Source organism: Solanum dulcamara, chromosome 3 (assembly GCF_947179165.1).
Source record: "Solanum dulcamara chromosome 3, daSolDulc1.2, whole genome shotgun sequence".
NCBI lineage: Eukaryota > Viridiplantae > Streptophyta > Magnoliopsida > Solanales > Solanaceae > Solanum > Solanum dulcamara.
In genome coordinates, this window is record NC_077239.1 from 666,309 (window position 1) to 679,661 (window position 13,353).

General features: G+C 32.3%; 2 protein-coding genes across 3 annotated transcripts; one reads left to right on the plus strand and one right to left on the minus strand.

Annotated features, from left to right (window-relative positions):
* The first annotated feature begins 227 nt into the window (after positions 1–227).
* LOC129882050 (probable pectate lyase 12) lies at positions 228–5,848 on the plus strand. Of its 2 annotated transcripts, none has more exons than XM_055956172.1 (4): positions 228–585; positions 2,387–3,302; positions 4,275–4,477; positions 5,581–5,848. In XM_055956172.1, the coding sequence occupies exons 1-4, from the start codon at positions 452–454 to the stop codon at positions 5,786–5,788; spliced, it is 1,461 nt and encodes a 486-aa protein (XP_055812147.1). In that variant the 5' UTR covers positions 228–451; the 3' UTR covers positions 5,789–5,848. The 2 variants fall into 2 exon arrangements, with proteins under 2 accessions (XP_055812147.1, XP_055812148.1); XM_055956173.1 differs by having other exon boundaries at positions 5,584–5,848.
* A 1,216-nt stretch (positions 5,849–7,064) lies between these two features.
* On the minus strand, positions 7,065–11,908 carry LOC129881960 (transcription factor MYB57-like). The gene is made up of 5 exons (XM_055956071.1): positions 11,794–11,908; positions 11,371–11,500; positions 11,167–11,267; positions 10,480–10,572; positions 7,065–7,366 (listed from the first exon to the last, which is right to left on the minus strand). The coding sequence occupies exons 1-5, from the start codon at positions 11,906–11,908 to the stop codon at positions 7,065–7,067; spliced, it is 741 nt and encodes a 246-aa protein (XP_055812046.1).
* Between the last annotated feature and the right edge of the window lie 1,445 nt (positions 11,909–13,353).

Below are 13,353 nucleotides of genomic sequence, written 5' to 3' on the forward strand. Positions count from 1 at the left end.
TCAACATAATCACTTTTATCCAAACACTCAATTATTTATTTATAAAAATAACTTTCAGCACTTTAAAGTTCTAAAAACACTTCATAAATAAAAATTATTTTTTTTAAGCCCATCCAAACGAGCTCAAATACAAGTATAATCAAAACAATTTATCCTGATTTTACTGCTCTAAATGGTAACACAAAAAGAACTTTACCGTTAATCGAAAAAGAAAGAAAACCTTCAAAATTCAATAGACTCTGTTACTTTTCCACTATTAAATCATGAGTGAATCCAGGTGAGAGATTCTCTTAAACAATGTACTATAAATCATGTCAGAAAGTAGAAAATACTCTACAATACACACTCCATTTTCTCACTAAAACACACTTCAAACTTCAAATTTCTCCATAATGCAGCTAACTCACTAACCCCCCAAAACTCAAAAATACAGTTTATTATTGTAGAAAATATGTTTCAAAGTAGCTGCATTGTGGTTTTCTTGATTTTAACTTCATTTTTTCCTTTTGGTTTTGGGAATTTCTTGAATCTCACTCTTCCTGGTCAGCATCCTGATCCTGAAGCTGTTGCTCTTGAAGTTAACAGGTAACATGTTCTTGTTTTGTGTCTTTCTATGTTGTATATTTGCTACATGTTATGTTTTCCACAATGTAGGACTCCCCATTCTTGAATCAGAGGTGGGCGTGGGGTTGGTGGTGTGGGGGGTGGTAGGGATGAAGGCTATGGGGTGAGGGGTTGAAGCAGTGGCCGTGCCAAGATTTTCAATAAAAGAGTTTTAAAATCTGAAAGAGTACACACACGAAATTTTTGACATCTACTATTTATACATAAAAAAATATTTTAATCATATAAAAATAGTATAATTTTTCGTCGAAGTACCAAATCCCCTAGCCACAATGTGGCTCTGTCCTTGGGTGAAGGTGATGGTAAGGACACAATTAATGAACGTGGAATGACGCTTATGGAAAGTCATTTAACACAATTTTTAGTAACTTTTGTTTCTTCCATATGAAGCGTGACAACCGGCATGATAATACGATATGATGACAATGTTGCAGTTATTATTGTTCAAGAAGTAAGGTTCCCTTTTAATGAGTTTTATGTAGTGCAAATTTGATTTAATTGAGGATTCAATGTGGATATCCAACAACGGGACCAAAAACTAAAAAAAAAGAAGAAGAAAAACCTTTAGGTTAATATATAACCTCCCCCCCCCCCCGCCCCCGCCGTTTATGTCTTTCTCTGTTGTTTGCTTGCTCCTCTGTTCTTTACATGTTCTGTTTTCCACAATGTAGGACTCCCCATTCTTGAACTTTAGTTAATTCAACCACTGGTTGCGGTAGGATGGATATGAGCTCTCGAATTTTGAGTACATAATGTTTTTTTATAAGGAGTGTTTTCCGTCTTTAATGAGTCTTAGGCAGTAAAAAGGTAAATTAATCGAGACTTTAGTGCGAGTACTAGACACCAAGTGAAAAATTAAAAGAATAGGTTACTAGTCCACATTTTGTTCTTTTTCATTTTTTTTCCTAGAGTAAAGTGTTAGAAACATTTTACCCTCAACATTCAAGAACCTTTTGTAAATAATGAACAAATTTTTCTTTAATTAGTTGGAGTTTGATTTCTTTTAAGAAAGGAGTTTCTTTTCTTTTAATTCTTTATAGTATTTTATTGTGGATTTTCTTGTTTCTTATTGGCTTTATGAGCTTTAATTAACTTTTTAAAGTGTTCTTGATGTTGGTAAATATGGATATTTATTGCTTGCTTATTTTTCTCTTTTATTTTTTATTTTTTATTTTTATAACTTTCTCCTTTTATGAATATCTACTTGTAGGCCCTCAAATCACTCTAGTTTTGGATTATTATTTTTCAACCGTAGATAGAAATCCTTATAGCTTTCCTCTTTTTGTTTAGTGACTTATTTAAATGTTTCATAACTCTTTACCATGTTTGTGCAAACATATTTAATGCTAGAGGGAAACAATTTCTTCATTTACACCATTGTCCATAAAAAAATCTTTTTTTTTAATAAGGTGCAATCCCATATTCTTACTCAATTTTTTTTTGTTGGAATTTAACTTATATACACTCACATCATAAGAAAAAACAAGTACATTGTTAGCGTAACTTCTTGTGTCATTTATATTTTCAATATGTAAAAAGTCAAAACTCCTTTCGTCCCTATGGCTTTGGTCTAGTGACAATAGTGGAGGCACACGACGTGTGAGTTCAACGCACGTCATGAGTTCACCTTTGTACACACTAAATCATAGAGAACAAACTTAGTATTCAACGAATTTCAAATCGTGCATCATTGACTGTCGTGATTTCACGTTTATAGACAAGAAGTTATAGTAACATAACTCTTTACATTAATGTGTTGCAGGAAGGTTAATGCATCACTCTCAATTTTCCAATCAAGAAGAAAAATGTTGTCCTACACAAGCAGTGACCAATCCTCTTGCCAAACCGGCAACCCCATCGATGATTGTTGGCGATGTGACCGTAGTTGGCAATTAAATCGCCAAAGACTAGCCGATTGCGCCATTGGTTTCGGGCAATATGCCCTCGGTGGCAAAGGCGGTCGTTATTATGTGGTCACCTCTTCCTCGGACCCTGACCCCGTGAACCCGCCACCTGGCACTCTCCGATACGGAGTCATTCAGGAGGAACCGTTATGGATCGTGTTCTCGGCTAATATGGAGATTAAACTCTCGGAAGAGTTAATTTTCAACTCGCACAAAACCCTAGACGGGCGCGGAGTCAACGTGCACATCACGGGTGGGGGTTGCATAACGTTACAATATATCTCCAACGTTATCATACACAACATACACGTACATCATTGTTACCAATCGGGCGATACGAACGTACGTTCAAGCCCGTCACATTTCGGATATCGAGGGAAGTCGGACGGGGACGGGATCTCGATATTCGGGTCCCGAGACATATGGATAGACCATTGCTCATTGTCCAATTGTAAAGATGGATTGATTGATGTAGTTATGGGTTCAACGGGGATAACAATATCAAATAATCATTTTTCACATCATAATGAGGTAATGTTATTGGGACATAGTGATGATTATTTGCCGGACTCAGGTATGCAAGTTACAATATCATTTAATCATTTTGGGAAGAAATTAATTCAAAGAATGCCAAGGTGTAGAAGAGGATATATTCATGTTGTGAATAATGATTTTACAAGATGGGAAATGTATGCAATTGGTGGAAGTGGAAATCCTACTATCAACAGTCAAGGAAATAGATATATTGCACCCTTTGACCCTTTTGCTAAAGAGGTACACTTTTTTTTAACCTAAATTGTTTATTTTCTCTAGTCGGTATATACTGATTATACATAGTTATATACATATTATACGTAAATTGTGTAGTCGTCAACTTGTTTTAATTTAAGCAATTGATTGAACGAGTTAATTATTCAAAATATAACATTATGCTTGTCTTTTTTTTCTTAGTAATATTAGGTTTGATATTGTACTTTATCCTTTTTTTTTCTTTCTATTTTTCATGCTATAAAATAAGGCCAACATGCCTTTAATTATAAAGAGTACTAATTTGGAAAAGAATTTTAAGTTTGGGTGTATTTGGTTTAAAGTTATCAACTTCATGATTTTAAAATTTTCTACATACTTTATTTTATCTTTTCTACTTTAGGTCCCATGCTCTCCATTCTTTTAGTCATTTTATGCCAGTAGAAAATATAAAAACGCCTAATACTTTTGTTTTTGGTCTTATTTTATATATTATTAACTTGAGATTATGGTGCTCAAACTTTTTAAAATATCGATGAATACATGTCAAATCTCAAAAATAACATTTTTGGGGAATTTAACATAAATTTAACAACACTTTCAAATAGTCCAAACAACATAACTAAGGATTCATATAGTTAAGTTAAATTTTGTGCTCAAGTTGCATTGGATACCCAATAATGTGAGATGTGATGTGTGTGGGGACAGCTACATGGAGTGGTGGAACCACAATGTAAAGTTGTGTATTTGACGGAATTTAATAATTTTTATCTCTAATCATGAAAGTATTTAATATCTACAAATAATTCGTATATAGTTATATAAATAAATAAAAATTATGATTCATAATCTATAAACCAATTCTTTTGCTTCCATCTCTGATTAACGAAAGTCAATGGTGGAGTCATTTTATGCTAAGAGGTGTCGATTGATATATAAATCACCTTTTTATATTTTGATGCATTTTAATAAAATTTTTGACTCTATCACTGAATACAGGTGACAAAAAGAGTGGACACAGAAGAAGGAAAATGGAGAAATTGGAATTGGAGAAGTGAAGGGGATGTAATGGCAAATGGAGCATACTTTGTGGCCTCTGGTGATGAAGTTGAAGTTAAATATGAAAAAGCTTATAGTGTGGAGCCCAAATCTGCTGATTTTATTGACCAAATTACCTTAAATGCTGGTGTTCTTATTCACAGGTTACTCCTTTTACTTTCCTTCTTTTTCACTTTCCCCCCAAACTTCACTTTTTTTTTTCTTTTGTACACTTTTGTCTTTATGTTAATTAGAGTAATCAACACTTTAATAGTCCCCTCTTAGACTTTTGTGTTAAATAATTATTAGTACTAATAATTTGGGGTACTTTTATCGTCTTAGTGACACAAGAATTATGTCTAAGAAAATATGTCTCATCAATTTGAATTTTCAAGAATCCAAATGGAACATGCTCCCCACTTTTTAGAAATTACCTAATTACAATTCCTTATTTACCATATTTTTTATTATTTTCACCCATTTTTAAAAATTTTAAAATTCCTTCTTATCCATTCGGATACATTAATTCAGTAATTCAAATACATTAATTCATATTAATTTAGTAATCCGAATACATTAATTTTGTTTTTTAAATTATCTCTATGTTCAATGTATCATGCTTTAAATGTTATGTGTTGATACTTAATTAATGTATTTGAAACTGAATGAATATATCCGGATTATTGAGTTAATATATCCGAATTGCCATATTTTAGAGGAATTTTTGTAAATTGAAAAAGGATAAAAAAAATGATAATTAACTCTTTACATTATGCGATGGCTAAAAAAATTACTGAAAAACTGTTTAAGTTATATATATCGGTGGTGTAAGAATTTTTTTGTACCATCAAAATATTCAATAGATTTATAAAGCTCTTGTAAATATGAAATCTATATAATTTTAAAGATAAGATAAATATCTTCTATAATCGATAAAAATAAGATGAAAAGAGGTTTAATTTAATCCCTTTTATCAAAAAATTTTGCTACAAAAATAGGTCGAAAGAATTTGTTTTTGGTTTTCCTTAATATAAGATTTTCTTTTGATAAGTACCAAAGGAGGTTCAAAAATTATTTTCGATCACATGTTTAAATTCTAAATATGACATTCTAATTATTTTTTGAATCCCCTTATATGAACTCAGTAAACCTATAATCAATAAATTTTGAATACTGTAGTTAAAGAAATAGTAAGAGGAATTAGTGCTTTTTATGACTATAATTCTTATTTTGAGTTTAATAAAATGGATACTTTTTTGACAATTAGCAGGGGCAGCAACAGTGGAAAATGGACTGCTGCCACTAACAATGACACCGAATCCGCCGGAGACGACGGCGGAGGGGAGGATCTCGTGGCGATTTCCGGCGACTCCGACGACGATTACGGTGGTGATGAAGCGTCTAGAAGCTCTACAATTTACCCTAATTTTTCCTTGCTATTTAATTTTCTAATGGCCTTGTTAGCCTTATTGTAGTCTTTAAAAAATTTAAGACATTTTAAAAAAAGGAAAACAAATTGTCCTTTTTTTTTGCAACTATTTAGAAATTGTTGTTAATGTGTTTTGAAGTACTTAATTTATCTGTGGTGGCATAATTGTCGCCCATAACCCTTTAATCAAGAAAATTTTACAACATTATTCCCTCAAATGACCCTTTGGCGGGTGTGAAATGAGCTGGTTAAAATGTTCTGCTCAAATATTATATAGATCGAGTCAAGACGGACAAAATAATAATGAGTCATTATCACCTAATTTGTGAGTCTAATCAAGTTTTAATTTTACCTGAGTTATCTAATTAAAGATTGAGGAGTATGTAAAATTTCACTACACCTTAGGTGGTATTTTATATATTCATTAATTTAGAATTACAACGAGAATTATTACTTTGAGTTTGATAGGTACAATGTTTTCTATAATTAATGGTCCTTTTATTATCAGGGTTTGAACCCTATAAATCTTGCACTTTTAATTAAGGATAAAGAGATACTTATTATCTTACCACAATCTTCGATTGTATATATGTTAGTTTATATTTATTAATTTGGATTAAATAAGTATAAAATTTTACATGTTTTATATGCCAACTAAGTAGTAATTAGATGGTTCCTAAATGGAAAAATAAAGATTAGCTATGAAAAAACAATGTCATCACTAGATATGGAAATCTCCATAACCATTTTAATAATCTTCTAAGCAACTTAGTTTGTGAGTTGTGATACTATCTATCTGTTCAACTTATTATTATATTGTAATTCAAGAATGTTTTTTGCTAGTCCTCGAAAACAATTAAGCTTTAGATAATTCAGAATCAGAATGGTTCAATCCAGCGAACACATTAATAGAAAATATTACTTGCTTCTTAAGAATAAGAATTTACTTTTATGAAATAAAAGAGTTTTACGATAATTAGTTGAGTTGGATGATAATCAAAGTTTATTCAGTCTCTAAAAAAATTAATTTTTCATGATTACTGATGTGTCGCTAAAATACGGCATTTACGACACTCAAAACAAGGAGTTATTGTAAGTTCTTAAGCGCATTTTGTTAATTTGATATGTGTTTTTAGTTCATTTTCGGGGAAATTGAAGCACGCTTGGATTGGTGGTATTTGGCATGGGTCATGTAGAAATTTGATTGATCTTGAAAGATGTTGGTAGCTTGGTGTTGAGGTAAGGTCACAAGGAAAATAAAATATACAAGAAGTGATAAAGTGACAGAGTTTGGCAAGGTTTCGCGATCACTTGGCTAAGGCTCACAGCAAGAAAGCCTCACCACAAGCCGTGGTCCTCACCACTGGCCGTGGTGGACACCGTGGTGGTGTGGCCAGCCATAAAAATGCCAAGGAAAGATTTGACATGGGCAAGGCAACCACCAGGAGCCAAGGCAAGAGCAACATGGCCAACGCAAGAGCAACATGGCCAAGAAAACCACCAAGGGTCTCACCACAAGCCGTGGTCCTCATCGCTAGCCGTGGTGGGTGCCGTGGTGGGTTGGCCTGCCATAAAAGGCCAAGGAAGTCCACCACTAGCCGTGGTGGCTCCCACTCAGAGAAATCTGAAGTCCATGAAGTTTCCTTTTCCTAGTTGGTTTAGGACTAGTTTTAGGTTTCTATAAATGCCCTCTTGTGTTATATTTGTAGGGTACACTTTTTCTATACTTTTTACGCATTTTTCCTGCTATTTATAGAGTACATGACACGAACTAAACTCCATTGTTGAAGAATTTTTCATCAACCACATGAAATTAGACAGATTTGGAGGAAGAACATACAACTCAGATTCTTTGAGTTTTAGTTTTGTTGATTTGAATCTAAGTCTTATTCTTCAATTGTGAGTTTGATTCATTGTTATTTGTAAGCCTTATAATACATGTTTTAGCATTATTTATTGAGTTATCCATCAAAATAATGCAAGGCTAAACCCACAACTAGGATTGTGGTCACCATGACGACTTAACTAGAATAGTCAAATGTAGGATTGAGATTTGTGAATTGTTTTTGCATGTATTGTGATTTCTTCATTCAAAAGTCTTTTTTAGTGAGTGCACGCATTAAGATTTTGCCCGTATTCATTGCTTGCTTGGGAGGGAGGTAGTGATTAGGAAAAGAATATCACAACAGAAATTCGAAGAGTCTGGCTTCTAAAGAAGGGATAAACTTCGTCTAAGTTACTTGAGACCGGGAGGAGATAGTACTGATCTGGACTCCAGGGCAAGGGTTAGTGAAGTATACATTCTGAGACCGGAAGGAGATGAATGAGATACATCTAAGAATAACCGGAAGATGAATTAGACGTTACTTAACTCGCCTAGATTTTGCATGCAATACATTGAACGATATCATGAATACGATTAGCCTATTAACTTACAAGTCATGGGGAACACAACCTTAGTCTAGTCTTCATATTGTTACAACTTAAATCTTGTTTACTTATCTTTGCATTGTTATTTGTTCTTAAAATAAAACCAAAACCTCCACTTTTATTTTATGCAAGTTTATTTTTCGGAAGTAATAACTACGACTGAATAGTGATAGCTAATAAAACTTGTTTCAACCTATTCTCTGTGGGTTCGATCACAACTCCTAATTGAATAAAATATACTGCTAACGATCATCTATATCAGTGTAATTGAACGTTATCAATTACGTCGGCAATAATCAGAAAAGGATGGATTGTTAACAGCAATTATATATTGTTATTTTTTTGAGAAATAATTAATAACTTGTTAATGACAAATGACATGATCAAGTTGTTTTTTGCACTTTATATCCAAATTGTCTAACTTGCTTACTAAACATACTGAGATGGAATAAAGAAGATCATATACTTTTTTTAATTGGAAGGATTTGATTTCAAATCATTATCCAATGGGTTTAATGAATTTTAATTAAAATGATATTTTTTAAAAAAATTATGTATATTTTGATTACTTTATCTTTGGGATGACATTATCTTCAATTTGTGGTGATTGCATACTTTACATTACTTGATGACCTATGAAGGGATATTAAAAGAAAATTGTGATTATCTCCAATTTTTTCGAAAGAAACAAAACGTGAATATTTTAAACTAGTGTTTAATTTTGTTTAATTATTCAAAGCTATTAAGGTGGGATATCATTTTTCCCCTTTCCCTAGAAATATGAGTATGAGTTTAATAATAATAATAATAATGTGTTAATACATATTAAAAGCGATCAAATTTATAAATTCAAGAGTCATGATTTCCAGATGTCAAAATAAATAATGTTAGTCATAACAAATATGATAAGTATTGGTCGCCAGACAATTTTAGATGAATACGTCAAATTTCAGATTAAACAGAGTTCGTCAAACAAATTCAAAAATATCAACATATACTAATACATATGAAAAATGATAAAATTTATGAATTTTGGTTTCTTAAACCCTAACGCAAAAATACCTACATTAGTTATGTTAGACATGGTGAATATTAGTCACCAGACCGTTTCTGATGAAGATATCAAATTTAAAGCCAACTGAGTCTGTCTAACAATGTAGAAAAATCAACATGTATTAACATAGAAAAAACGACTATATCTATGAATTTACTTTTTTTTTACCTCAAAACGCCAAAATAAAAGTGATGTTAGTCATAGTGAACATAGTGAGTACTATTGATCATCAGTCCGTTTCTTGTGAGCATATCAAATTTCAAGCCAAATTAAATTCTTCAACCAAATTTAGGAAAATTAGCATGTACTAATATATACAAAATACAATCAAATTCATGTATTCAAATTTTATGACCCAAAACTTCAAAATAAACAATATTATTCTCTGCGAATATGATGAGTATTGGTCATCAAGTCGTTTTCAATTAACACAACAAATTTCATGTCAAACAGAGTCCATCAATAAAATTCAAGAAAATCAACATATACGAACTACACGAAAAGCGAACAAAATTTATGATTTCGGGTTTCATGACCCCGAAATAACAAAAAATAAATAATGCTAATCATGACGAACATGATAAGTATTGATTATCAAATAATTTTTGATGAACACATCAAACTTCAAGTCAAACAGAATCTGTCAAACAAATTCAGAAAAATCAACATGTACTACACATGAAAACCAACAAAATTTATGTATGTGTAAAGATTTCTTTTCTCTATTGTCGTGCTAATTAAATATGTTGCTTTATTTCTCAAGTAAGTATGCTTTACTTGTCATGAAAGTAATATGTAATTATCTTTTACATTGTTATTATGATTTAATATGTTAGTGCAAATTACCTGCTTTAGTTTCCAAGTAATTAACTACTTTCTCAGTTTCACTAGTCATGATAGTTAACTATATTTTTTAGGTGATGCAATATTATATTGTAACAAACAATTACTACTCTATATGGAAGTTAAACTCAATGAATAATTAGATTGACTCAAATATATTTGCCTCAACATCTTTTTTCCCCTTCAAAATGAAGAAATTACATTTATTCACATACTTGTCTATACAATTTCAGCTCTTTTGTTTTTTCTTTCAATTGACTAGTATTTCCAAATAGAAGATGATGGAGTATCATCCCATGTACTACTAATATTTTCATCTTGAGTAGAAGAAGAGGAATTACAAGAACATAGGTTAAATATTGTACAAAAGTACATGTGATGTTCCATTTGACTTTGTTCATATGACCAACTAGGTATTATCCAATCCAATAATCTTGAGGATTCATCATCATCTTTCCCAAATGCTGATATTTGTTCTGAATTACTGTTGCTTCCAAAGCATTCTGTTAAATAAAACAAAATATTTATACAATCAGATCATTATGATGACAGATAATTCTATTTAATTGAGCATTATTTGGTAGTTTATACTTTCTTCATTTTAATTTGTGTGAAACCTTTTTTTGTACAACAACAATATAATATATCAGTGTAATATTATAAATGGGGTTGGGGAAGATGGAGTATATATTGACCTTGTCCTTATCATTATGAGGTAGATAGGTTGTTTCTGATAGACCCTCGACTCAAAAAAAGTCGTGTTTCAGAACATGTTTGAGAGAATGGCATACACATTTATACAATTAGTAATATATTTAACTTTAAAGTTCCAATTTCATCCTTGATGGGATGATTTATATCCAAACTTAAATACTTATAACTTATTTTAAATCACCAATCTCAAAAATCCTTCTTAAATTGTGTGCCGATTAAACATCATCACATAAATTAAAATATGAAATATTAAATGACAAATAACCTATCATTACCAAGGTTAAATTACACCAATATAGTGTAAAGATTCTTTACATGATCATTGTATATAATTTATATTCTTTGTAAATAAAAAGATGGATAGGGTGGATAATATTTTTTACCTTGTTCATAAACAAGTGCTTTCTTTCTCAAATGACTTCTCCAATAATTCTTTATTTCATTATCCGTTCTTCCGGGCAAATGTTTAGCGATCTTTGACCATCTGTTAAATTAAGTTAGAAACATTAAATTCAATAAGTAAAGTGAAATAGAAAAATATTTTTTTAAAACATAAAATTTACTAAGGAGATTAATGAATTAATTACTTGTTTCCTAATTGTTTCTGAAGTTTAACAATTAGATGTTCTTCATCTTGAGTGATATGACCATGTTTTAAGTTAGGTCGAAGGTAGTTCATCCATCTCAATCTACAGCTCTTTCCACTCCTTCTCAGCCCTGCATGGAAGCATATTTCGAACACCATGAAATTACATATATCGACTAGAAAAAATAAACAGTAAGTTTAACATGCTATTTGTGTAAATATCCCGAATAAAAGAAATTGATGCTATATATGCAACAATCCGAACTACTATTGATATTAATGTCCCTTTGGGCCTAACTAGGACCACGTGGTGTGGCTTTAAATTAAAGTGCGTCACTAAGGTCTATATAAGTGACTTCCTTATACACCTAATTTGTCACGTACGTATTTTGTCGATGTGAAATTTGCCTGGATTAATTATTACCTGAAGCTTTTGCTAAGGCATCCCAACGACGTTCGCCTAGAATGGCGATAACATACGCTAGTCTCTCGTCTTCCTCGTCGAGCCAAGGCCCTTTTCGTAATTTCTCCTCTTGCATGGTTATAAGTTGCAATTTGAAAGACATAATGTATGTGTGCTATGGTTGCAGAAACTTGAGAAAATGACACTCCTTATATAGTACTATACTAGTAGTAATAGTACAGTACACATAAAAATAGCAAAAATGTATGCAGAAATTAATTACGTAGCAAAAGTAGGTGGATAATGTACACTAGCTAATTTGTGGCAACAGCACCATTGGATTTAGATATATTAGGTCATCAGAAAATGATTTTTCAGTTTTCATTTTATATTATGCCTATCCAAGGATCTACCAGAAACAGTTTCTCTACCTCACAAAAGTAGGGATAAGGTCTGTGTACATCTTACTCTCTCTAGATCTCACTTATAGAATTACCCTTTCCGTATTTTTTTTCCAGTTTTTCGTGTGTATTAGTCCATAAACTATTGAGAATATTACTGATCGACTATTTTTGGTCCAATATATTTAGAGCAATCCGTAATGATCTAGTGAACTATATCCACAACCCTTAGAGGATCCACACCTATTATTTAAGCATTTAGGGATCACGAAATATGAATTAAGAATTTTTTAATTTATTAGTCTATTTTATTCAATGAACTTTTGGGAATATTACCGACTGATTATTTTTGGTCCAATAATTTTAAGACCATCCATAATGACCTAGTACACCATATCCATAGCCTCCAGATGATTCTGACCACTTTTCTTAGCATTTAGGTGTTGCACAAACAGAATTAGACGATTTTGTCATTTTTCATGTGTGTTAGCCCATGAATATTTTGGTGAACTCACTTTTGGTGGATTTTTCTCGAAAACCGTTATAGGACCCTCCATAGATATTCAGGGGATTAGTACATGCGGCCTCATCACGAACCATGGCGCATTCATAGCATTTAGGGGCCGCACAAGCGGAATTAAACGATTTTGCCATTTTTCGTGTTTGTTAGCCGACGATTATTTCAGTGAACTGGCTTTCGGTGGATTTTTCTCAAAAATTGTTATGGGACCCTTCGTAGGTACCAGGGGATTAGTATGTATGGCCTCGGCACGATCCAAGGCGCGTTCATAGTATTTAGGGGACACACAAACGAAATTAGGCGATTTTACCATTTTTTTGTATATGTTAGCCCATGAATTTTTGGTGATTGGCGGTCTGCTAGATTTTTCTTGAAATCCATTATGAGACCCTCTATAGGTACCCGAGGTATCAGTACGTGTGGCATCGGCACGATCCACGGTGCGTTCATAGCATTTTTGAGCCGCATAAGTGGAATTAGGCGATTTTGCCATTTTCCAGGTGGTTTAGCTCAGGAATATTTTGAACTAGCGGTCTAGTGGATTTTTCTCGAAAATTATTATGGGACCCTCCGAAACTACTCGAGGTATCAATACATGCGTCCTCAGCACGATCCACGCCGTGTTCATAGCATTTAGCGCCATACAATCAAAATTAGGTG